Source organism: Mesitornis unicolor, unplaced genomic scaffold (assembly GCF_000695765.1).
Source record: "Mesitornis unicolor isolate BGI_N332 unplaced genomic scaffold, ASM69576v1 scaffold6125, whole genome shotgun sequence".
Taxonomy (NCBI): Eukaryota; Metazoa; Chordata; class Aves; order Mesitornithiformes; family Mesitornithidae; genus Mesitornis; species Mesitornis unicolor.
The window spans coordinates 31024-42548 of record NW_010187392.1 but is presented as its reverse complement, the minus strand read 5'-3'; the positions used below and the strand labels follow the sequence as shown (position 1 = coordinate 42548).

General features: G+C 41.7%; 1 protein-coding gene across 1 annotated transcript in view; it reads left to right on the top strand.

Annotated features, from left to right (window-relative positions):
- Positions 1–1343: 1343 nt before the first annotated feature.
- Positions 1344–11525, top strand: part of CDHR1 (cadherin-related family member 1) — a gene marked incomplete at its 5' end in the record, with an annotated part of 36309 nt that continues 26127 nt past the window's right edge. The window contains 8 exons of the mRNA XM_010185419.1: positions 1344–1461; positions 1735–1880; positions 2717–2767; positions 3515–3604; positions 4092–4178; positions 5841–5957; positions 7644–7787; positions 10544–10622. Of these exons, the coding sequence (XP_010183721.1) occupies positions 1344–1461; positions 1735–1880; positions 2717–2767; positions 3515–3604; positions 4092–4178; positions 5841–5957; positions 7644–7787; positions 10544–10622 (832 nt within the window). The remainder of the gene's footprint in view (positions 1462–1734; positions 1881–2716; positions 2768–3514; positions 3605–4091; positions 4179–5840; positions 5958–7643; positions 7788–10543; positions 10623–11525) is intronic.

Genomic DNA, 11525 nt, shown 5'->3' with positions numbered 1-11525 from the left:
TGCTAACTTTCTTAGCAGGGATCTGGTAATGGAAAAGTACAGAAAACACTCCAAAGCTAATGGAAAATTCCATAGGGGACTTAAAACTTAGAAAACAAGGTCATAAACTATGTATACTGGACAGGTAGGGTAAATCATTAAACAGGATAATTGTGCAGTTTAGGACAATTTGAAGACCCGCTTTGTTTAAGGTACAGGACGCATGGGAACAAGAACAATTATGTATACCAAGCCAAGTACACAGGTAGAGGTTATGAAACCAGACTACCTCTACGCAGGCTCTAAAAGAAGGATCACCAAAAGGACAACTGATGAAGCTGAAGATACGACCACCTGATGAAGACCACCAACCATGAAAATACCTCAAGACGACCACAAGAGGATACCGATGGATGAATGAAGAAAGGAGCCAAAACAGGCCGGACTTATGATAATTAGTTCTACGAAAAGACGTGCTTATTCAAGGTAGTTAGGATGCATATGTATTAATATAGGGAATAAAAAAAACCTGTGTGTAACAGCTAGTGGGAATCTCAGGTGATTCTGAGAGGACCCCAGCGCTGTATTATGGAACACCAACTTAAACCTCTTACGAGTCTTTAGGTTTTGTTTTAGGTTACCTCTCTGGAAATCAGATCCTTCCATCATATCTTTGTGTCCCATTCACAGGCAACACTCACTACTAACTAGTGACTCACTTGGCTACGATATTTCCAGTGCAGAGAGCTTTGTTAGATGTTGAGCAGAGTTTCTGTTCTGAACCTCTGAAAATTGAATATTTCTGGTAACTTATCCAGCAGACTGGAAGGAAACAACAACAGTGTTTATATTTCAGTCACCGTTAAATGATATTTGTAAAGTGCTTGAAGTTATTTGGATGAAGATATTAATGTGCAGTAGAATGGCAGATGTGTAAGTTTAAAAAAAAACCACTAATAAACCCTCACCATGTTTTGAAAATGTGGGTGTTATAACTCCCCCAGGAAGTATCACTTCTGATAAACAAAGTCAGTTTACTGGAAAAACTGGCACCAACTTCTCAAATGTTTAAAAATAGAAATTTTTTCCAACCTGTGAAAGAAATACATTGATGAGTTTAGAGAATTTATTCATTGGTATAAGCCTGAGTGGGTGTGTTAAGCAGAGAATTCAATGAAAGGGAGCTTACAAGGGGGAGAAAAGTAGGAAAAAAGATTTTTGCATCTATTAGTTCTGAAAGTGGAAAAGTCTGCAAATGTCTTTGCATCTCCTGAGCTTCAGAGTCTGGGTCCGGTTCCATGAGACTACTGCCTTCAGCTGCCGGCTCCTCTGCCTGCTCGTTTTCAGTTCTCTTGTTTCCATAGGGCAGAGGTGTGCAAGTGCCTTTTGGTACTGCTGACGTTGTCGCTCAGCCGTACAACAGCATTGCTTCTCCCTCAGCTGGGCTGAGAGTTAGTCAAGAGCTTGTCATCTATGATCTATGTAAGCACTATGATGGGAACAGTATTGGTCTAGGTGTGGTTGCACAGGAAAGGGCCTGAACTGAGAGAAACCAGCACTGATTAACTCTGTTTAAGCAGCAGGCTAAAAAGTGGCAATCAGGACTATTGAACAGTCTACTTATCCCAGTAAGTGGGCTTGGTTCACAAAAGCTTTGCTTGCCACAGAGGAGCTAAGTTCCTAAAGAACAGACCAGAAAAATATTCACTGATTGAAGTAACCACAAGGAAATGCTGTTGAATGCCAATTTTTCAGGTACCCATGTGTACACTCTGAATGGAACCGATCCAGAAGGAGATCCTGTGACATATGGCCTGGCCTATGAAGCTGGATCAAGACGCTACTTTTCTGTTGACAAGAACCTTGGAAATGTTACGCTGATTGAGGAGCTTGACAGAGAGGTACAGTGAATTGACACCTCTCTGTGTGTTTGTGGAATTTCCTTCAGTTTAATTTGACTTGTGGCTTTGAAGGACAATGACAACTTATTTGCCCCTGAAACATCTAAAGTACTTTGCAATTCTGAGACATTATACTTCACCCACCACGTTGTTTTCCAGTTGACTTGCATCACTGACACAGATTTCAAATCCTCTGGCAGCTGTCTGTCCAGCTTTTGCAAAAAGAGAAAAGTACTTTTTATTCCTATCTTCTGCCATCCATACCCCATCAAGAGCTCAGGTGCAGTTACAGTCCTCTCATCCTCAGACAGGGGACTCTCCCATCATTAGGAGAAAGTAAAGATTTGCATAAGCAGTGTTCCAGGACACTTCTTTAGATCATAGCCCTTTAACCCGTGTGTAACCATGTGGGTTAACGATGTTCACGACAATAGTGGCCTGAAGACAGCCTTATTCTGGGAATGCAGGCACTGAACCCTTCATGTCTCCTTTGCAGAGAAAGGTACACAGTATTAGGAAACACTTCAAAATAGTGTGCTGAGACAGAAGAATTTTGAACCAATACGGAGTACATTTGTAAAATAATACTGATTTTCACTACCACTTGAGAGGACAACAGTGATTCCCAGACCAACCATCTCTTGACAGTAGCCAAAGAAAGTCTAAGGAGCCCTGCAGCTGGAGCCTCTGAAGGGTCTTCCTAGCCTCTGCTGTGATTGCTTTGTGGTATTAGTTGTTACTCTCATCCACCTGATGAGTTGTAGTTAAATTTGCAGTACCTTTTCCAATCAGGGCAAACACCATCTCTCTAACAAAGGAATTTTCTTGGTTTACAGAAGGAAGATGAGATTGAAGTTATTGTCAGTATTTCAGATGGCCTGAGTACAGTAAGTATTTAATTATTCTGTAGCTTGTCAAGTGGTCTGTTCCCACATACATCTTCCTATTTAATTAACTCACAGGAACTATCTCATTTTATCAGAATACATACTCTCATCAGAGTCTTACCTCCTATTTCAGGAGTCACTGAACTCCCAATAACTCAGGTCTCACTCCAGCTCCTTGCTCAGCTGCTTGCGGATAGTTACAACGTGGTGTGACTTAGTGGCCTGCAGAATTACAGCAGCTTCCTATGAAGTTCACTGTTTCTGTATTTTTAGAAAGAGAACATTTTTTTTTAAGATGGATTGTTACATATTAGTAGTATGCATTTGTACAGTCATATTATGCATGCTATTAACCTAATATCATGATATCAAATGTGATATTAATGCATATTGCTGTCTGTCAGGCATCAACTTTTACAATCTTTTATGTATTCTCATAAAATACATCAAGATATCTTTAATGACATAGAGAATATGAAAAACTTGAAAATGAGCCCCAATCTGTAATTTATAAAGTACTCTAAGACTCCTTATTTAGTTTGGAGATATCTGAGTGTTCTCCACAAAGCAAATTATTCTGGATTATGGGATTTTCTGTATTTTCTTTTATATGCTCAGTTTTGGTAGTGCAAAGATATTCTATTACAACATAATTTTTCATTGCCTTTGACTACATTTTAGTAGGCAAATGAACATGTATATGTTGAAAATCAGTTTGAGTCATAAAATGTTCATATTCTACTCCAGGTTTCTGAAAAAGTCAGGATCCTTGTAATGGATGCTAATGATGAAAGCCCGGAGTTCATCAATACACCTTACATAGTCCAAGTCCCAGAGGTTGGTGGAGTTCCTTTGCTTCCTGAAAGTATATTTCAACAGGATGTAAAGAGGAGCTAGTAGGTTTGCAATAAAATAAGATGTGCAGGCCTAACTTCCATTCTTTTGTTTTGGGGTTTGGGTAGATGTTTGACATTCACTGCAAACTTAGGGACTAAGACTGTAGCTACTTAAGGTGGGTTATTTTGAGGGTAAGCTCCAAAATGCAAGTCACTGGGTAGAATTTATATCAGTAAGACTAGGAAGCACTCTTAGCTGAGATTTCTTGCCATTTTTATTCCAAAAATCTTTTCTTCCTTCTTGTTCTTTTCCCGTTTCCTCAATTTTTAATCTCTTCCCTCTTTTCTTTCTGCTCTTTGGTAACCTCAATGCATTTATATTCTTTCTACCATCACTCTTTTTCTGCCTTCTTGCATGCTTATTTTTAATCTCTTCAAACTCACCTGGTTTTCCACTTCTCTGTGGCGCTGGTAACTCCTGGTCACAGAACGCTCCCTCCGGCAGCAGTATCTATAAGATTGAGGCAGTGGACAAAGACACGGGTTCTGGAGGAAGTATCACCTACTTCTTGCAGGTAAGGTATTTCCTGTACCTTCAAAAATAATCTCTCAATTACTAAGATCTCAGAAATCAGGTTAAAAAATGATTTTGAGGTTTGAGCCTGCTACTAGTGTCTATAGGGCCAATTTTGTGCCATGCACAAGAAAACAAGCATTGACAAAATGGAAATTATCTGACTGAGAGCAGCCAAGTGCAGCCCAGCAGGCAGAAGGAGCTGGAGTTGCCACTGGCACTCCTGTGCTTGCCAGCAGGACTCCTCGCCACAGAGCTCTTAGTGACCCTTTCTTTGAGATGACAGAGAGAGCAAGTCTAACTTGTAATCTTGTATGCATATAGGATTTCTAAAGCATGAAATCGCTTTCTTTAGGAAGTAAAATGCACTGGAAACCCAAATGTACCTTTCAGTATAGCAGGCTGGTGCATAATTGAGTCCTGTATCACAGTGCGAAATGTGAGTTACTAAGTCCTCTCACTGACAAAGCCATGCCCACTTGAAACCAGCTTTTCAGATATTGCCCACTGGTGAAGAACAGAAAGGGCTCCGTGTTTAAAGCTGAACTTCTGCATTACAGACCTTCTGCATGTCAGAAGGGCGACTTTTTGCATTATACCCTTCAAGTTCCTTATTGCTGTAAGTAGCTTCATGCAGATTAGCTGCAGTTCCCCTTATTCAAGAGGCAAGGGGGGGGAGAGTGGTGCAAAAACAAACCCCAAAAAACACCCACCAGAACCAGTTTGTTGCAATATTTACTTTAGGTACAAATATGGAAACAAGATGGAAGATACCTACATAGCACTAAAGCTAATCTTGTGAAGAGCTTGGGCATACCACGGAAGAACACCTTGAGTGCCTTGTTGAAATTTAGTTTTGATTTCACCAATTATGATCCATTTAAAATGCAGCATATGCAGGATTCAATTTTGCACAGGGCTTTTTCCAGTAAGCTGGTGGACTATGAAGCCAAGGAACAGCAGTTTCAAAAAATGTTGCCATATTTTTTGGTACAATCTCTGGGAATTCTCCAGTAGTACAGAAAAAAAACTCTCTGAAAGTCTGATGTCGGCAGGTAGCGGCATTTATTGACAAGGCCAGGATTATCTGACAGTGACTATTGTGTGTGGATACCCAAATGGAGGTGTGTTTAGAGACATCTCCAGTCCAGAAGAAGGGAGGGAGACATTTTTTAAGCCTTTTTGGAAGTCAGGTGTCTTTTAGGTTTTATTTGTATATTGCAAAATCGCCAAAGCACCACTCTATTGCTAATAATCTATGCATGCAAACTTCCTGCTTTCTTTTGAGCCAGTAAAACTTTGAAACAGTAAGGGTCAACTCCTCTTTTCGTATTCCTTTTTCCTCATTTTTTTTTCTGTTAAGCCTCTTTCCATGCAATGAACTGTGTTAACCAAAGTTTAAGATTTCACAATAAAATACTAAAAGATTTTAAAAATCTACATTGAAGGTAACTGATTTATTCTGAGTAATGAGATACTTGTGGTTGGTTCATGAATTGTTCATAAACACACAGAGGTGAAATTCATCGAATACATTATTCACCCAAACCATATCATTATTCTAGTCTTTTCTCTCAGCAGATGAAATAAAATATGAATCCCTACGGCAATCTTATTTCCATACCTGTAATCTCTCACTGCTGCTTCTTTTCTTTTCTTCTAGAACATCCATGCTAATAAGTTTACAATAGACCGTCACAGTGGTGTCCTGCGCATCAAAACAGGGGTCACCTTGGACTATGAGAAATCAAGAACACATTTTGTCGTCGTCGTAGCCAAGGTATAAAGCTTTTATCTGAAACTAGACGAGGTAGGGGGTCGTGTTTGAGTAGGACTGATTAGTTCGAATACCAGTGTGACTTAAAGGGTTGCTGAAACATGAAGCATAACATTGATGCAGCAGAGTCACTCCCTCTGTAATATCTGGAGGTGTAGGGGGTAACATGGAAAAGTGAGAGAGGAAAGGTGACTGGTTTCTGCTGCTGAACAACAACATCTGGAGGCACTTAGGAGTGGATTTCCCACATTTTACTCAGGCCCCAGTGCTAGGATAGTGAGCCTGACTGCAGAAGGTCCCCTGTGCGTTTTGAGAGTCACCTAGAAGTGAAGGGTCGGTGTATGCAGCCCTGGCTTCAAGAAGCATCAGCCTTCGGGCAAATGCAGGTGCCCAGGGCTCCCTCCTGCTGTCTGCGCCATGGTCCTACCACAACAAGGGCAAACCCCTGGCAGGCAGGCATGCGGGTCACAGTCGTTAACTGCAGTAAGACACAGGGCACAGCTGGACCCAGTGCAGCACAAGTGATGGACTTCTTGTCTGGAAATATCTGTGGATGTTGCTTTCTTTCAGTTCTCTGCTGCCTTGTGGCAGGAGCTTATTCAAATGGTGCAAATACTGCTGCACATCATTCTCAGCAGTTCTGTGCCTCTGGCAAGGCTGAGGATTCATAACAGGCACTAAAAGTTTATGGATTCTGAAGTAAAGTCTCTCAGGATCCTGTGGGGACCTGTCACACAGACAGACTCTCATGGGTGGAAAGAGGATGATTTTGCTGCTACTTATGGGGACTTTGAGTTTCTCATGTTTTATGAAAAACATATGGATTTTTAAATGCATTTATTTAGTCAGGGTTCATTTGAGGAGAAGTAACAAAATTTGGCTTAAATGCTGCCTTTGGGGCAGTAAGGAGGAAAAAAATGAGCATATATTTTCCAGAAAATGGAATTTTAGAACTGCTACAGCAGACATGCTGAACAATTCGCACTCTTATACACCAGCATGACTACTGACCTCCAGCCGGTGCTCTGAGACTGAGGGTGTTAAAAGCTTCTGAAATTGCGAGTCATCTTTCTAATTGGCTCTGCTGTATCAGTAGCGCAGAGCTGATTGTAGTGAAGTCCCCAGAGACTGTTTCTACACTGTGGCTATCTAACAGTTCTTGGCTGCACAGCTCCTCTGTGCTTTCACTTCATCACACAAGAGTCTCTAGGAGATTATAATCATGTGCACTCTTTAGTTTTCCCCTAGAAGTGTGCTACCTTGCACATCATCTTGTGTTTATGACAAGGCTGTATGGGGGATGAAAAGCTGTAGACCTTAGTCGCTAACTTTTTGCATCAGTTTTTTAGCATTCTTTTTTTCCCAAAAAGCCTTGAATTCCCTGTCCCTTGTGTTGTTGACAAAAGATCATGTATGACTGCCTATATTGGCACAACCACTTTTAATATAAGAAATTACTTCTGAGACATTGGAAGCTGTCTTCCTAAACAGAGAGGGAGCATGACAAATGGGAAAGAGAAGGGAATAGGGCAGCAGAGATGAATCCGTGTGTTGAGAGAGAGGAGGGATTCCTGGGTCCGTACTTCTGAGGGGTCTGTTCTTCTGAAGGCTCATGAGGTGCATGCGATGCCATAAGCTGATTTGCAGACATGTTTCAGCAGAGGGATCTGATGATGACTTCTCTTCTAGGATGGTGGTGGGAAGCTCAGGGGAGACAACAAAGTGTTTTCAGCCACAACAACAGTTACTGTCAATGTGGAGGATGTTCAGGACACTCCTCCCATGTTCATTGGGACGCCCTACTATGGATACGTCTATGAGGATACACTCGCAGTAAGTGCTGGTTTTCACCTGTAGAGGAACAAATGCAGTCTTTTACATCTTAGTTAAGATGACCACAGTCTTTATTGGAAACTGATGCCTAAACTCTGATTTGGCTCCTAGGTGAAAAGAGCTGACCAAATCTCAGACTTCTTCTTGTTGCAAATTTGCCTGCTGCTGTTGTTAAAGTCAAAAAAGGATTCTTCCCATTTATGTTGGTCTAAGCCCAGACAGTGGCTAAGAGCTCTTCTGTAGCTGAGACCTGCAGAGGCACAGCAAGTTGCCAGTCACCTCACCTGAACATATTATGCTAGAAGCCTTTGTGTGTTTGTGTTCTGTGAGGTATCACAGTGCTTTTATTTTCTAACTGATCAGTCTGGTACCAACAGCTGGTTGTGCAAGGTATGGGGAGAGTTTATGCCCAAATGCTCTGATCTCTTTATGATGTCCCATTGACATCACTTGGCAAGAAGCAATCTTGACATCCCCAAAATGCAGAATACTTTCTGCCAACTGATGGCTAGAGAGGCAGAATGGTCCAGGGAGTCCTCCCAGACCTAAAACCTAACAGATAATCAAGCAAGCAGGGATATACTTAGGAGAACCTCTTACAAGTGGGGACACTGCATTTGTCAGCATGTATCTGCTGCTGAAAATACCACTTCATATCTATCGTGGGGACAGAATCCAAGGAGTATACTGAGCTCCTGGCTGTGCCATCACCTCAGAAATGCCTAATGCAGATTTACTTAAAAGGGAGTATACAGCTTAGCAGATTAGTTTATTATATCCACCATGATGCTTTCAGCTACATATTATTCTTGAAGCTGCAAACTAGTGAGTTTTCTCTATATCTAAGCAGTGGCATGATACTGTGTATGGATCAACTTTCACCTTGGTATATAAGACTTAATTAAAATTTTCTTCATCCATAGGATGAGAAATGGTATCTACTCATGAAATTTTCCAACACTGGACTATTGATCCCATTGACGGTGTGACTGCATACTGTTCAACTGAGCTTCCCTTGAGTTTCAGGAAAGATCATGGCTTCACTTTCTGTCCAGAACTCCAATGTACACTGCAGCCCTTGCATGACTGTATATTGCAGTTCAGTGCATAGGCTGTTAGAGTTCAGCGGGCAGAGAAGTAATGCCTGTGTACTTTACAGATGTTTGGAATGAATTATATTAAGTATATTGATTTACTCTGCATAGTTACATATAGATCTTCAAATAACTATCAGGTGCACAAGGGAGTTAATGTTTACCATGGAAATGGGAGTCAACAAATGTTAATTACATCCAGCCTGAGCTCGTAACTGACACCATTATGGTATAATAATGATGGAAGCGTGAATTGGTCCTTCCCAGTGTGGGTTCTGCTATTAGAGTGAACTCAACAGAAAGACACACTAGCGGATTTTAGTGTTGTTTACACCTTTGGTGTTAATATTGTAAACTTCCTTCTTTTCTCCTTGGTGGGGTTGTCAGTATTTACAAGTACTTTGTCACCTTCAAAGGGACTGCGCTGCATTTTGCCCAGCAGGCAGATTTTATTGCAGCTTCCAGCATAAATGATAATAAATACAGTCCTGTATTTCCAGTTGCTCTAACAGAGCCTTGCTCTTGTTTGAAAAATTCACTCAAGGGTTGTCATGAAAATGCTCCCTGTTGCCATTTGTGGTTAACTGACAGCTACGTTAATGTTCCCTGCTTTTGCATCCCCAAACAGTAACAGTAATTTTAGAGGCCTAAATTGCACAGCTCATTGCCACTTGGGTGAGCATTTTAATGCTGACAGTCATCATCCTTCTGAGTTGATAGAAGTAGTCACACAAGCAAATGGTCTCCAGTGCACAAGTTCTGTACATATGGCCCACGGCCATGTGGCTTGCAGAGAAAGAGAGAGAGTGAAGGTTTAAGGACAGTTAAATCACTATCATTTTTACCACAATTTTATGCCCTAAATGTTCTGTGGGCCAAGTTGCTTTGTGTTCCACTGTTTGCTTTTGCTGCCTTTCCAAACTTAATTAGGTAAGACCAAAATAAACCGATGACTCCTCAGCAGCTGCCTGTGTCTCAGCACGCTGTGTGGCCATGGGACACAGCGACGCTGGGAGCCTGCACAGTGACTACCAGAGGGCATCTTGGTAGTGACCCAAACTAAACCTCAGCTCTCAGGTTGATTATTCCAAATCCTCTGTCCAAGTCTGTGGCTCAAGACAGGTGTCTCTGGCCACAGATTCTGACTGCTCCTGGAGCTGGCCATCCCCTGGGGCTGAGGCACCCATGGCCACGTTGTGTCCACAGTGGTTTCGCATCCATGCCCTTGACACTGCCACAGCAGCGGACAGGGAGCAGCCTGTGGGGAGCAGTGCAGTGCTCCTGCTGGTCCTCTGGTCCTCACCCAGTGGGTCCAAAAGAAGGGAGCAGCAGCAGAGGTGTCCCCACTTTATATGGAGGTACAGTGCATGGGCTGTGACGTACTGGGAACAACTGAAACTGTCGATGTGGGAACAACACAGAGCTGGTCCGAGGAGTAGCATTCAGCTCCTGCTCTGCAAAGTCAAGCACTGATTTCTTTTTTTTCTGGCTGGGAGTCAAAGGTCCTTGCTGTGTTTCCTGTGCAGCACAAGCAAAATTCCCTAATCTTCCCCCCAACACTTCACTGCAGAAAGACTTACAGAAGATCAGTTTATTAATATGCAGTTGCAATTTTACTGCTCTCTGATCTCAGTGGACAGACTGTGACTCATTTCTCCCCAGGGCTCTGAGGTCCTTACTGTTGTTGCTCTTGACGGAGACAGAGGAAAGCCTAACAGTATTCATTACTGCATCGTGAATGGTGAGTAGACTTGTCTTGTATGAAATCTGAAGGGCGGTCAAAACTAGATCTGACATTAAATTAGAATGAGATATGCTAGGGTTTAATAAAGCTGAGAGAAACTCTCATGAAATAATGTCAGGTGCCTTGAACAACTCTAGGGCCCTGTCTACCAGAGAACAACCAAGATACAATTCACTGAGTTTTGGTAGCTGCTTCACAGAACTATGCTTGGAGTTGTTAATGTTGCTGATTTGTTAGGCATCAGTAGCCTGCTTGTCATTTCAGAAAATGTAATGGGAGATGCATTTACTGCTACTGAGCATCTCTATGATTTAATCTAGGAGGTGAAAAAATGCATTGAGAGACCCAGAGATGGTATTTAGAGGGATATTTTTATTAATATTTTGATTAAAGTGACTAAACAGTCAAACTTCTGGTTTCTTGGAATAAATTATATTTACCAGTGAAGAGAAGCTGGCTGTATAGTACAGTGGAAGAAAGTAGATGGCATCAGAAGATTAATGCTTTTCATCAGCTATTCTTAGGGTGTCTGTCGCACATCTTTTAATAGCTTAAATGTGAGACTTAGCTGAATTGATGATTCATTAGCTGTTGAAGTCAACAACTTAGCTCAACTAAACTCCAAGCTACAACTTTAGTTCTGTTTGGTTTTCTCTTCCTCCAAAACAAGACTTTCATGGCAACTGGGCACCCCAACTCCCAGGTGTGAGAGATCCCAAAGTTTCATAAGAGAAACGGTAGGACCCGTGCTGAGATTCCTTCTGCTTAATGCAAGGGAATAGATAGAGAAAGGTAAAAGGAAGGTAGAAACATTGAGAAAAAAGGTTGCAGAAGAGGATAGATGGAAAATGAGAAAAGATAAAATGAAAGGTGGAGAATGAGGAGAATGAAAAACAAGTG